The 13,286-nt window shown below is 42.4% G+C and overlaps 1 protein-coding gene across 2 annotated transcripts; it reads left to right on the forward strand.

Annotated features, from left to right (window-relative positions):
* The first annotated feature begins 6,647 nt into the window (after positions 1-6,647).
* On the forward strand, positions 6,648-11,670 carry GFER (growth factor, augmenter of liver regeneration). Of its 2 annotated transcripts, XM_058157427.1 has the most exons (3): positions 6,661-7,611; positions 8,962-9,164; positions 9,778-11,670. In XM_058157427.1, exons 1-3 carry the CDS (start codon positions 7,438-7,440, stop codon positions 9,938-9,940), a joined length of 540 nt encoding a protein of 179 aa, XP_058013410.1. In that variant the 5' UTR covers positions 6,661-7,437; the 3' UTR covers positions 9,941-11,670. The 2 variants fall into 2 exon arrangements, with proteins under 2 accessions (XP_058013411.1, XP_058013410.1); XM_058157428.1 differs by lacking the exon at positions 9,778-11,670 and having other exon boundaries at positions 6,648-7,691.
* Positions 11,671-13,286: the final 1,616 nt, after the last annotated feature.

Genomic DNA, 13,286 nt, shown 5'->3' on the forward strand with positions numbered 1-13,286 from the left:
TAAAAAAGAAGGGAGAGTTAAAACAAAAGCAAGACATAGAAAAACAAGGGATTGAGACTGATTGGTACACAAAATTGCAAATACAAAATTGCAAATACAATTGAGATATGATGAAGACTTGAAACAATATGGTTTTAATCTGGGGGAATCAGAGTTGGATCAGATACTGACTGGAAAGGATGAAAAAATGATTAAAAATTGTATAATTACTTATTGCAAGAGACTAGAAGATGAAGAAATAAAAGAGACAATGATAACTTGGGTGAAAATTTTTGGTTATGCAATAGAATTAGAGAAATGGCAACAACTATGGGAAAGGAATTATAAACTGACAATGGCAATGTCATAAAAGGAAAACTTATCTAAAAATGTTTTACAGATGGCACATGCCACCAGAAAGACTAACAAAAATGTTTAAAGATAAATCAGCTAAATGTTGGAAATGCTCGAATTTGCCGGGGTCATATTATTATATGTGGTGGACATGTATAGAAGCAAAAAAATATTGGTTTAGAATACAGACATGGTTAAAGGAAATGCTACAAAAATCCATAGAATTAAAGCCAGAAATTTTCTTATTGGGTATTTTGCCAGAAAGATATAGCAAAGAAGAAATGTATTAATTATCCACATAATAACAGCAGCAAGACTTGCATTTGTGCAAAATTGGAAGTTAGAGAGAATGCCATCAGAAGGTGAAGTAATAAAAAAGATCTTAGACTGTGCGGAAATAAATAGATTAACTTTAAGAATAAAAGATAAAGAGGAATCGGTGTATTACAAGACATGGGAAAGATTTTATGTATGGTTAGAAAAGAGACAGAAATAAAAGACAATAGATAGATAAATAATGCTAATAAATGGAAAATAAATGAGAAAACGGTTATGAAGAAATAGAAACCCAGATATCACCAGAGTAAATAGAAAAGAGGGATGGTGGGAGATGAAGAACAGAAGATTATAGATACAAATGTACAATTATGAAATGATGGATTGGGTAAAATAGAAAAGAAACCGAAAAGAAAGTATATAGTATTAGAAGATGGGAATTGCTCGGATACCAAAAAAAGGAAATATCATACAACAAAGAAGAAAGAAAGAGAGAGGAATAGAAGGTAAGATAGAGGAGGTGAAGGAGAGAGAGGGATGGAGGGAAGGAGAAGGACAGGAGGATAAGTCAGGGGATAAGAGTAGGAGAGAAGGTGAGAAAGGAGGGAGTGCGGGAGAAGAAAGGGAAGTAGGTAAGAGGAAGGAGAGGAGGAGGACGAAGGTAGGAAAGGAGAAGGAGGAGGGGGAAAAGAGAAGGTTTGTTGTAAAATGGAGGGAAAGAAAGGGTAGAAGAGCAACTCTAAATGTAATTAAAATGTTTTATTTTTGTGCTTTCTTTAGAGAGAATATGTATGATTATCTATGAATAAGAAAATGTACATCTATAATATGTGTATAAGAAAAGAAAAAAATACTTTTTTCAAAAAAAAAAAAAGAACTCTGGGATGTAATCCATCAGGTCCCAGTGATTTATATTCATCAAGATCAGACATTTGTTCTCTTACCCCGTCCCCCACTTTTTCTTTTTGCTTATTAGAATAGAATAGAATAGTATAGAATTTTTTATTGGCCAAGTGTGATAGGACATACAAGGAATTTGTCTTGGTGCATATGCTCTCAGTGTACATAAAAGAAAAGATACGTTCATCAAGGTACAACATTTACAACACAATTGATGGTTTTAACTTTTATTTCTAGTTGGTCTTTTATAATTGTGTTTTTGGTAGGTTGGGCTATAGCTTTTTTGGGGGGGGCTGTGTGTGAAGACAGATGCAAAGATTGAGTTAAGCAGCTCTGCTTTCTCTCTCCTGCCTGTTACTTCCTTGCCATCTTCTCTCTTTAATGGACCGACTGTTTCCTTGATCTTTTTCTTGCTATTTATATGTTGAAAGAAACTTTTAAAATTATCTTTGACTTTTGTTGCAAGTCTTTGTTCATTCTGAGCCTTTCTTTTCCTGACTTCGTCTTTGCAGATTCTAGCTATCTGCAAAGATATTCAATCTTAGTTATGTGTATTCCTCTTTCCATTTTTTGTACTTTTCTTTTTTGTCCTTTAGCTTATAAGAGAGATCTTTGTGCAGCCATGCTGGTTTCTTCTTGGATTTCTTATTTTTCTTTTTCAGTAATATTGTGCTGGACTGTGCTTTTATAATCATATTTTTCAGTTTCCCAAGATTCTTGAGTTGTCTTCCCCTTTAAGATTTTCATCCATGGAATCCTTCCCAAGCTGTCTCTAAATTTGTTTAATTAGCATACTTTTAAAATATATAGGGACGTGGTGGCTCAGTGGCTAAGATGCTGAATTTGTCGACCAAAAAGTCGGCAATTCAGCGGTTCGAATCCCTAGTGCCACGTAACAGGATGAGCTCCCGTTACTTGTCTCAGCTTCTGCCAACCTACCAGTTCGAAAGCACGTAAAAAATGCAAGAAGAAAAATAGGGACCACCTTTGATGGGAAGGTAACAGCGTCCTGTGCGCCTTTGGCGTTTAGTTATTTATTTATTTATTATTTATTTAAATTTATATACCGCCCTATCTCCCGAAGGACTCAGGGCGGTTTACAGGCATTTAAAAATAGATAAATACAGTCTAAAAACAATTAAAAAACTTATTCTAAAAGCCTAAATTATAAATATGAAAATAAAACCCAATTTAAAACCCGTAAATTAAAATCTAGCTCAGTCCTGCGCAATTAAATAAGTATGTTTTAAGCTCGCGGCGGAAGGTCCGAAGGTCCGGAAGCTGACGAAGTCCTGGGGGTAGTTCGTTCCAGAGGGTGGGAGCCCCCACAGAGAAGGCCCTTCCCCTGGGCGCCGCCAGACGACATTGCCTCGCTGACGGTACCCTGAGGAGTCCCTCTCTATGAGAGCGCACGGGTCGGTGAGAGGTATTCGGTAGCAGTAGGCGGTCCCGTAGATAACCCGGCCCTATGCCATGGAGCGCTTTAAAGGTGGTCACCAAAACCTTGAAGCGCACCCGGAAGGCCACAGGTAGCCAGTGCAGTCTGCGCAGGATGGGTGTTATACGGGAGCCACGAGGGGCTCCCTCTATCACCCGTGCAGCCGCATTCTGGACTAACTGCAGCCTCCGGATGCCCTTCAAGGGGAGCCCCATGTAGAGAGCATTGCAGTAATCCAGGCGAGACGTCACGAGTGCGTGAGTGACCGTGCATAGGGCATCCCGGTCCAGAAAGGGGCGCAACTGGCGCACCAGGCAAACCTGGTAGAACGCTCTCCTGGAGACGGCCGTCAAATGATCTTCTAGAGACAGCCGTTCATCCAGGAGGACGCCTAAGTTGCGCACCCTCTCCATCGGGGCCAATGACTCACCACCGATGGTCAGCCACGGATTTAGCTGACTGTACCGGGATGCCGGCATCCACAGCCACTCTGTCTTGGAGGGATTGAGCTTGAGCCTGTTTCTCCCCATCCAGACCCGTACGGCCTCCAGACACCGGGACAGCACTTCGATAGCTTCGTTGGGGTGGTCCGGCGTGGAAAAGTACAGCTGGGTGTCATCCGCATACAGCTGGTACCTCACGCCAAAACCACTGATGATCTCACCCAGCGGCTTCATGTAGATGTTGAACAGAAGGGGCGAGAGGATCGACCCCTGCGGCACCCCACAAGTGAGGCGCCTCGGGGCCGACCTCTGCCCCCCTGTCAACACCGACTGCGACCGGTCGGAGAGATAGGAGGAGAACCACCGATAAACGGTGCCTCCCACTCCCAATCCCTCCAACCGGCGCAGCAGGATACCATGGTCGATGGTATCGAAAGCCGCTGAGAGGTCTAATAGGACCAGGGCAGAGGAACAACCTCATCCCTGGCCCTCCAGAGATCATCCACCAACGCGACCAAAGCCGCCTCCGTGCTGTAACCGGGCCGAAACCGGACTGGAACGGGTCTAGATAGACAGTTTCATCCAGGTGTAAGGGAAACTGATATGCCACCATATTTCTACAACCTTCGCCGCAGCGAAGGTTGAGACCGGACGATAATTACCTAAAACAGCCGGGTCCAGGAAGGCTTCTTAAGGAGGGCCTCACCACCGCCTCTTTCAAGGCGGCCGGAAAGACACCTCCACCAAAGAAGCGATCGTAATCGCCTGGAGCCAGCCTCGTGTCACCTCCTGAGTGGCCAGCACCAGCCAGGAGGGGCACGGGTCCAGTAAACACGTGGTGGCATTCAGCCTACCCAACAACCTGTCCATGTCCTCGGGAGCCACAGGGTCAAACTCATCCCAGACAATGTCACCAAGACCACCCTCGGGCGCCTCGTCTGAGTCACCGCAATTTTGGTCCAACCCGTCCCGAAGCTGAACGATTTTATCGTATAGATAACCGTTAAACTCCTCAGCACGTCCCTGCAGCGGGTCATCCCGCTCCCCCTGATGAAGGAGGGAACGAGTCACCCGAAACAGGGCGGCTGGGCGGTTATCTGCCGACGCAATGAGGGAGGAGGCATAGCAACGCCTCGCTTCCCTCAATGCCACTAGGTAAGTCCTAGTATAGGACTTCACTAGTGTCCGATCAGCCTCTGAACGGCTAGACCTCCAGGAGCTCTCTAGGCGTCTTCTCCGGCGCTTCATCCCCCTCAGCTCCTCAGAGAACCAAGGAGCCGGTTGGGACCTGCACCGGGTCAGAGGCCGCAAAGGCACGACACGATCTAAGGCCCCCGCCGCGGCCCGTTCCCAGGCCGCAACAAGTTCCTCAGACGTGCCGTGAGTTATGCCGGCCACATGATCACGAAGACGTCTTCGGACAGCGCTGGCTCTTCAGTTTTGAAACGGAGATGAGCACCGCCCCCTAGAGTCGGGAACGACTAGCACATATGTGTGAGGGGAACCTTTACCTTTTAAACTGTATATAATCATGAAAGAACTTCAAAAAGTTCTTCCTTGTAGGCAATTTTCTCTGCAAAAACTATGTTCCATGAAGTTGGTGTCAGCTCTTAGCAGCCACATATATAGAATCAGCTCCAGGACACACTGAGCCAAACTTAGGAACAGCTTACCTCCAAGAGTTGTGGGTGCTCCATTGCTGGTGGTCTTCAAGATTGCATAGTCCAGGATGCAAGGTCTCCTGCCCTGGGCAGCCAGTAGAGTTAGAAAACTTCCAAGATACCTTCCAACCCTATTCCAAGGAATATCCATGTGCAAAAGAAATTCAACAATTTTAATAAAGGAGCTAATTCAAAATAAATAGTAGATTGTAGCATTAATGAAATATAATTCTTTTCGCTAATTAGGGTTATTTTGTGATATTATAAACAGGGATTATAAATAAGTACCGTACTTGCATTACAACTGTTCCACAGACTGTACCATAAGGCATTGTAAAATGAGTAGAGAAATTGAATGCCCAGAGGAAAAAGGAACAAGATTCATTGCCAGCCATTGCTTGATTTGGGGAAATAGTTGACAAGCACACAGAGGAAAAACAAAACACTACACACATTTTAAAAGATTATTGTTTTAACTTGAACACCTTAAAAACCTAAATGAATAATTTAAAATTTAAAATTTAATTATTTCTGCCCAAAATATATGCAAAATAAAATCCTCGTTATTTTTGTTCACACTGGAATTCCTGGTTGGTTTGTTTTTTGTCTTTCTATATTCTTTTCTGCAATTTCTTTTGTAACAAATTTCTGACAAGCTAAATTGAAAAAAATTGTTTATAGCCACCTGGGATAGGCTTCTTATATGAAGTTCCTTTGTGAGATAGATGGGCGGTTTTGAAATTTGATAAATAGTATTAAGTGAACTGGTTGGGATCAGACCATACCGATCAGCCATTAAAGCCTTGGTTGACAGTAGCAGGGGTCTCGCACATAGTTAAGCTAAAACCATGTGCAGTGCTGGCATACTGCATGAGTTCAACCATGCAGTTTCTGAACTTCTGAAGTTGTAATTGCTAATTTGATCATTGACAAAATACATGACAACCCAAACCTCACATCCAGCAGAGAGATGTCTCCCCCTCCCACCTCTAGGTCATTTATTAGCCAACTGGTCTGTTAGGAATTCAAGTGGACTATGCCTTCCTGTACTTTAAATCCATTATCCTTGATCCTACATTCTGGAATGAAAGAAATCTGGTCCTGACCTCCTCCTGGGTGTCCTTTTAAGTACTCAAGGAGTGCTAACAGATTCCTCACTCAGCTTGCCCGCAACAGCCTTCTCAAGGGTACTCACACTCATTTCCCTAAATCTTCTTTTTGGTTCTGTTGCCAAGGACCAATCTGGGGTTTGTTTACCCAGCGCAAGAGCCAATCAATAATGCAGGGCCTAGGAAAGTGGAAATGTATAATTTTATTTCTGATCAGAAGCAAAGGGGCTCTGTGTAGGAAAGGAGCTGGGAGGAGCACTGAACAGGACTGGCATTCTGTTTTATACCTCAAGATAGAGAAAATTCAAAACAACAATACAATGATTGGTTACAAATTTTTTATCAATATAGCAGGTGTATAAGTAAGTGGTTCAGTGTACCTCAAGATAGAGAAAATTCAAAACAGCAATACAATGATTGGTGGTACAGGTCATGCTTGTTCAGACATTCTTAGCATGACCTGTACCACCTAAGCTCCTGCTAGCCCCTCAACCTAAGCTGCAAAAAGCTGCTAGGCGCACATCCTGTGCACCCTGCACTATGGTTTCTCTGCAGGGTCTGCTTTCAGCGTACCTTATCAAGCATGCAGCTATTGTTCTGATCTAGCTAAGCTGCTGGCAGCTTCCTGTTCTGAGTCTCTATGCAGACAAGATGAAAGCAGACTGAAAAGAATTGAAAAAAGTATGTTGAATTATGTTCCTTTTTAAATAAAGTGCTTACAAGGTTGGGATCTCAAGCCCTCAATCCTTTGCTCGTGCTTGCTGCACGATCCATAGGAATCCATAAGTGAAGAAACAGCTTTCCTGGTCTTGTGATACCAACGCGGCAACGTTGCACTGAAGTACAACCTCAAGATGGAAGCACAAAAGAGCAGAGCTTGCAATGGAAGTGTCTTCACTTCCAGGTCAATGTGTTAGGAGTCAACACAGTCTGAACTTTTCAAAGCATGGTGCCAACTGCTGGGCATGGCCCTGGAGGAGTTTTGAATTCAAAGCTCCCTGGACCAGCAAATCCCAGCACTAACTGGCCTCTAAAGCCGGGGCCACAGAAAGTTCTGCCTCTGATTTTCTCTATCTTCCTATTTTCTCTGAAAACTTAAGCCGCTGGATAGCAGCCCGGGCTTTCTACCGCACCATTAAAAGGAGCTCTTGGCTCTGTTGGGTCGGGGATGTTCAATTCCTGCATCCGGCCTTCCGCTCCCCGGTCACCATAGTTACGGCAGCGGTCCATGCCTGGGCAGGCCGTCTCCGGCCCAGCGTGCCTTGCGCGCGGCCAAAATGGCGGCGCCCAGTCCTAGCCCGGGGCGCGCTTTCCCCTTCCCGGGCTCTCCGAACGAGCATCCCGCGAATGAGGAGCCGCCGTCGGAGGAGAAAAGGCGGAAGAAGCCGCCCTGCCGGGCTTGTACGGACTTCAGGAGCTGGATGCGGGAGCAGAAGAAGCAGGCGGGCCCGGTGAGGAAGTGGTTGGCCGGGCTGCTGGGGCCGAGGAGGGCTGGGCTGAAAGGGAGGGGCACCTCTGTGGCACGGCAGAGGTAAGCTCGTTTCCCCACCTCTGCGTTGGATGCGGAAGGGGCGGGATGTGTGTTAATACACCTTTAGCACTGAAGGCTCGGCGAGAAGTACCACTGGGGGCCGCCTGAGGGCGCCCCTGGGGCCGCTCCACGGGGATCCAGGCCCGCTCATTGTCAATATGGGGGGAGGGGGGAATACCGGAAATCTCACAAGAAAATAAATAAGCGTCTAAGGTGCTGTTTTATCCTGCAGATATAAAAGATCCCTTGTAGCTCTCATAATTCCAGGTTCTCCCCCTTTGTCAGGTCCCTGTCCAAACGCTGCCATGGAGGGAAGGGGGGAAGCATCAGAAATAATTGACATGCTTTCGCTTGGCTGTAACTGCTTGGGAGCTTGAGGTTCACACTATTCCCATCGCCATTTATGCACCAGGCCGTCTCCGCAAAATCAAAACATCTTTGTGGCAGATGATTGGCTAACGATGGATACGATGGGGTGTTGGGGTGAAGGCTGAGAGGGAAAATTAGCTTTACTGTTGGCGCCTGATACTCAGACTCCGCCTGACGTTTCTGCAGTCACTGTCTCTCAGTAAAAGTTCCTTTTGAAATCTGATTGGTTTCAAGAGTTTTGCTTTCTTGGGAAAAGAATTGCAGTAGACCCTTACTTCTCTTTGCTGGATGCTATAGGGACGAAGAAGTAAAAAGGTAAAGGTTTCCTTGTCCACTGGTGTCTGACACCAGGGCTTAGGGTTTCTAGGGAGCCAGTGTTGACCATGATCAGGTGGCCAGCATGGCCATGTGCCAAAGGTGCATGGAATGCTGTTACCTTCCCAGCAAAGTGGTATCTATTAATCTACTCACATTTGCTAGGTGTGGGGAGGATGGGAGCTCATCCTGTTGCATGGCACTGGGGTTGCCCCCAGTGACATGAACTGGAGGTGGCTTCATGTCACTGGAATCACAAAAAAATAAGTATTTCAAATGCTGCCAATTTCAGTGGAGGTAGAAATCTTGCAGATAACCTTGCTATGGGAATAAGCTTTTGTTTATGGCTTTTGTTCGGGAGGATTCTTAAAAGAAATGTAGGGACATCCTGGAACAGGACTGTGAGAAGAACTTCCTGAATCGGAGGAGGAAAAAGAGGACTTGCCTGTCAAACTTCATCTTCTGAGAATCTCCACCAAGAATCTCCTGTATTATGAAATTTGCTTGAGATGTTGCATGTATTGTTTGCATAATGTGTAGGCAATTTGTCTGCCTTCTCTCACTTGTACTGTGTTCTTCTAACTAGGAAACAAATATCCAGGAACCAACATCTAATTGCCCCCTAGACAGAGAAGAACTAGGGAGATGTTCGTGGTCATTTCTACATACGATGGCAGCATTTTATCCTAACCGGCCCAGTAAAATTCAGCAGCAAGAAATGATACAGTTTATCCAATTATTTTCCAAAGTTTTTCCTTGTGATGAATGTGGAGAAGATTTCAGGAATAGGTGAGGGTTGTGTTGTGTTTTTTTTTGAATGTCTGAAATCTATTATCCTTTATATTAAAGGAATTAACTTTCTGCTATGAGATGGTTTAATTTTAGTAGAAACTAAAAACATAGTAGAAACTCTAGTTCTGCGACTTGTTTATTCTGTTAAAATTAAGCAGACTTGTGAATCTTTTAACAATGAACTATCAAAAAAGTAGAGCTGAATTTGCCACTACTATTTATTTGTAGCTAATAAGCTGCTCATGTGCTTAATGTTTCTTTCAGGGAAATACTTACATTAAGTTTGAATTGATGTCATTAAGCCCCAATCTTGAGTCTAGTTGTGCAAGATCCAGATAATTTCTTCTTCTTTTTATGACCCTGTAATCCTTTGATTTGGGGTGGGGGCTACTGAATGGAGCTGTTTACTGAGTTGCACATGATCCAGGTAATATATTGCTGCAATACATTAAAGTGCATTCTTGAGTGTAGCAGAAAGAAATCCATGATGGGGGTTAATCACATTTCACAAGTATTGCAGCTGTATGTTTCCAACCAAAACCTTGTGATGAAGTGAGATAGAGTTCAAAATAAAATGGCAACTTATTGCATTTGGTTTCCTTTGACACAGAATACAAAAAAACCAACCTGATGCGAGCAACAGACGTAATTTGACACAGTGGTTTTGCCAGATTCATAACGAAGTAAATAAGAAGCTGGGGAAGCCTGAATTTGACTGCTCTCTTGTAGATCAACGATGGCGAGATGGATGGAAGGATGGATCCTGTGATTAGATCTGCTGGATATTTTTCCAACTTAATTAAAAAAAATCAACAAAAACCCCAAAAGCAATCCATTATGGACCTTTAATGGAGACAAAATTGTGCATTTGTTAATAGAGGTGATGGAAACAGGCAAAGGGCTTTGATATGTATTTTTCATTTCTGGTTTTGAAATTTTAATATTGAGCAGATCTCTGTAATAATTTTCATAAGAGCTTCTACCTGTTGATTTTGCTGTTTTCCTGACCACTTGAATTATTTCAAATACCAGCAAATGCTGCCTTCAGAAGCCTAGACTATGCTTGAAGAAACCATTCTGAACATGAAGACATTGTGCTTTCTCAGCTCAGTACTGATTTAATCCCTGAAATTCTGAGATGGCCCATCTGCAACTATTTGCTTCCTCTGAGCCCAGCATCATTTGCCTTCATTGTGTTGCTTGCATTTTTGTGTTCCGCAGATTCCCCCCTATCAAGCTCTATACTTTTAATTCTATTTTTTTTTTAAAGTGCTACAATATAAATTGCTAGGAAACTATGGCTGCTTACTTTTCTTCAGCATATATACAGTAGAACAGGGTCTCATTTGGCCAGACTCACAAAAGAGGACAATTTAGTTTAATTTACTTTTGATTAATGAAATAAGCCATAAAAATCATGAGGTCATGTTATATATCTTGGGATTGGGGGCTTGTGAAGGTTGTGTTCATTCCTCAGTAAATTGCTGAGTTTCCATTTCAAGTAAGTGTTTTTACCTATCTGAACTTTGTGTGTCTCATGACCTGGAAGCGGAAAACAAATGTGCTCTGAGATATCACCTTGAAGGTAAATCATGTTTTATGGTAGAGCAGGTTGGCTACATAAACTACCAACAGTTGCCTTGTGACGAGTGGAGTGAAGAAATATGAAGAAAGTTTTTCCTTTCAAGTTCTATTTTCTACCACAATATATAAGATCACCAATGAAATTCAAACTAATTAAAGAGATGAATGTGGGAGACATTGATTGTTTAGAGGTAACTATGTTTATATATCAGTTTTTGATAAGCTACTTCTGGGAATAAATTTATGGTTTGCAAGAATTTTCTTTCTTTTATCTGAGTATGGGAAACTTTGGCTTGGATATACAACATTTAACAGAAAAGATAACTATCAAACCCTGATAATTATAGATTGATGAATTTATTTCTCAGTGTCGGTTCTACTTTTCCTGACCTATTAAATTTGGGGATCCTACTAGGAAAAGATACGTTAACCTGAATATTTTCATTCTACAGAGGTTGGTTAAGGTTCAGGTTTATTGCCCAAGCAAAGCAGGTCTCGTTAATTAATGCAAAGTGAATACACATGCAGATAAGCAAAGCATAGTGAAGAACAAGTCTTCCGATCTTCTTTCTCTGTTTACTCTGGTTCACATCTGGAAACTTGCAGCAGAGAAATAAGACTGGTGATGAAATGGCATCTGGTCCTTTCAAAGGACTTTAGAAGCATTTAAAAGGACAGTCATTCCCTGTGGCCATGGATTTGGCAAGCACTACACAACTCTATTACTAAAGTCAAATGAATGTTTGATGAAGGAAAGGTCTAACATTTTGCATCTAAGATAATAAAAGTCAAATTTCTGTTGGCAGATGTGTGGTATGCTTTTTATTGTTTCATTGTTTTTAACAATTGTTTAAATGGCAATTTTAAGTGTGTCTCAGAATTTATTTTTGTGCTTGCTAACCAAATAAAAGTAAATATTCATTTGTTTTTCTCTCCATTTTTTAAAAGTAAACATTTTCCCAATGTTATAGTTCCTACTAGTGTTGGAGTCAGGTTGAAAACAAGCTTGCAAGGAATATCAAGTGATAGGGTGGATAGGCTGGGTTGGAAAGAAAACATCCTAGACCTAGAAGATGTCAATGGCAAATTGCTTCTGTACTTTTGGCAGGAAAACTGGATGCCTCCCTTACATCCCCAGGAACTGTGCCTGACCTGCAGGAGAGTGACTTACAAAAAACAGTTTTGCCAAATTCTCTGTGTATAGTGCATTCAGCAAGCATTCAGACCCCTTTCGTTTTTATCAATTTTGTTAATCCTGATTCTACAGTTGAAGTTCATTTTTTTCTCATTAATCTTCATGCAGTATGTCATCATGACAAAGCGAAAACAGATTTTTAGAAATGTGTAAAAAAAATTTTTAAATTGAAATGTCACACTGGCATAAGTATTCAGACCTTTTGCAAAAATACTTGAAATTTAGTCTCCCATACTTTGAACATTAGTGTATTGGCATCTGAGCCTTTTATGGCTGACCCTGCATTTGCTTCCTAGGGCCCCTGCTTTATATCCGAGTTTCCCTTTCACATTACAGTAGGTAGTCCTTGATTTATGACCATTATTGAGCCCCAAAATTCAGTTGCTAAGTGAGATGGTTGTTAAGTGAATTTTGCCACATTTAATGATTTCTTGCCAGAGTTGTTCAGTGAATCACTGCAGTTGTTACGTTGGTAACACGGTTGTTAAGTGAATCTGGCATCTCCATTGACTACTTGTCAGAAGGTTGCAAAAAGGTATTACATGACCCCAGGACACTGAACGGTCATAAATATATGCCAGATGACAATATCCAAATTTTGGTCACATGACTATAGGGATGCTGCAACAGTCATAAGTATGAAGTATGAAAAACAGTCATAAGTCACTTTTTTCAGTGCCATTGTAACCTTGAATAGTCATTAGGATAGAATAGAATAGAATAGAATTTTTATTGGCCAAGTGCGATTGGACACACAAGGAATTTGTCTTGGTGCATCTGCTCTCAGTGTACATTCTATTCTATTCTATTCTATTCTTTGAATAGTCATTAAATGAATTGTTATAAATTGAGGACTACCTGCATTGGACTGGTTGTTTTGGGATTAGGGCCTAAAGATTAGTCTCCGTCCCTTTCCAGATTTAAAGTCCTTTCGATAAACAAAGCCAGTGGCTCTCCAATAACGCCCTTCCTGGGTCCTGTGAGGTGCAGCCCCTGCCCTCCCAGGAAAGTTCTCACATACCGCTAAAGAGACTTAAATACAGTAGCTGGATCAGTGGGGATACACACAGTTACAGCTGATTGGTTGGATTGTGCTAGCTCCTGCGTGAGACAATCTGCGCTGTGATAGGTGGCTGTGGGTATGAAGGGCTTTTTTCTTGTGTGCTCTATGATTTACCTCATGATGTAGGGACGTGCCTGACTATCTCATTTGCTGTAAAATATATTTATTTATATAAACTAGAAGTTCATGTCAGTGTCTCTGACTCCATTGGAACACCTGTTGCGCAATTCTCTGTCACCTTGCATGCCTTCTCCAAAATTACAAATTAAGAGAAAAG

The sequence above is a fragment of the Ahaetulla prasina genome, chromosome 14, assembly GCF_028640845.1.
Source record: "Ahaetulla prasina isolate Xishuangbanna chromosome 14, ASM2864084v1, whole genome shotgun sequence".
NCBI lineage: Eukaryota > Metazoa > Chordata > Lepidosauria > Squamata > Colubridae > Ahaetulla > Ahaetulla prasina.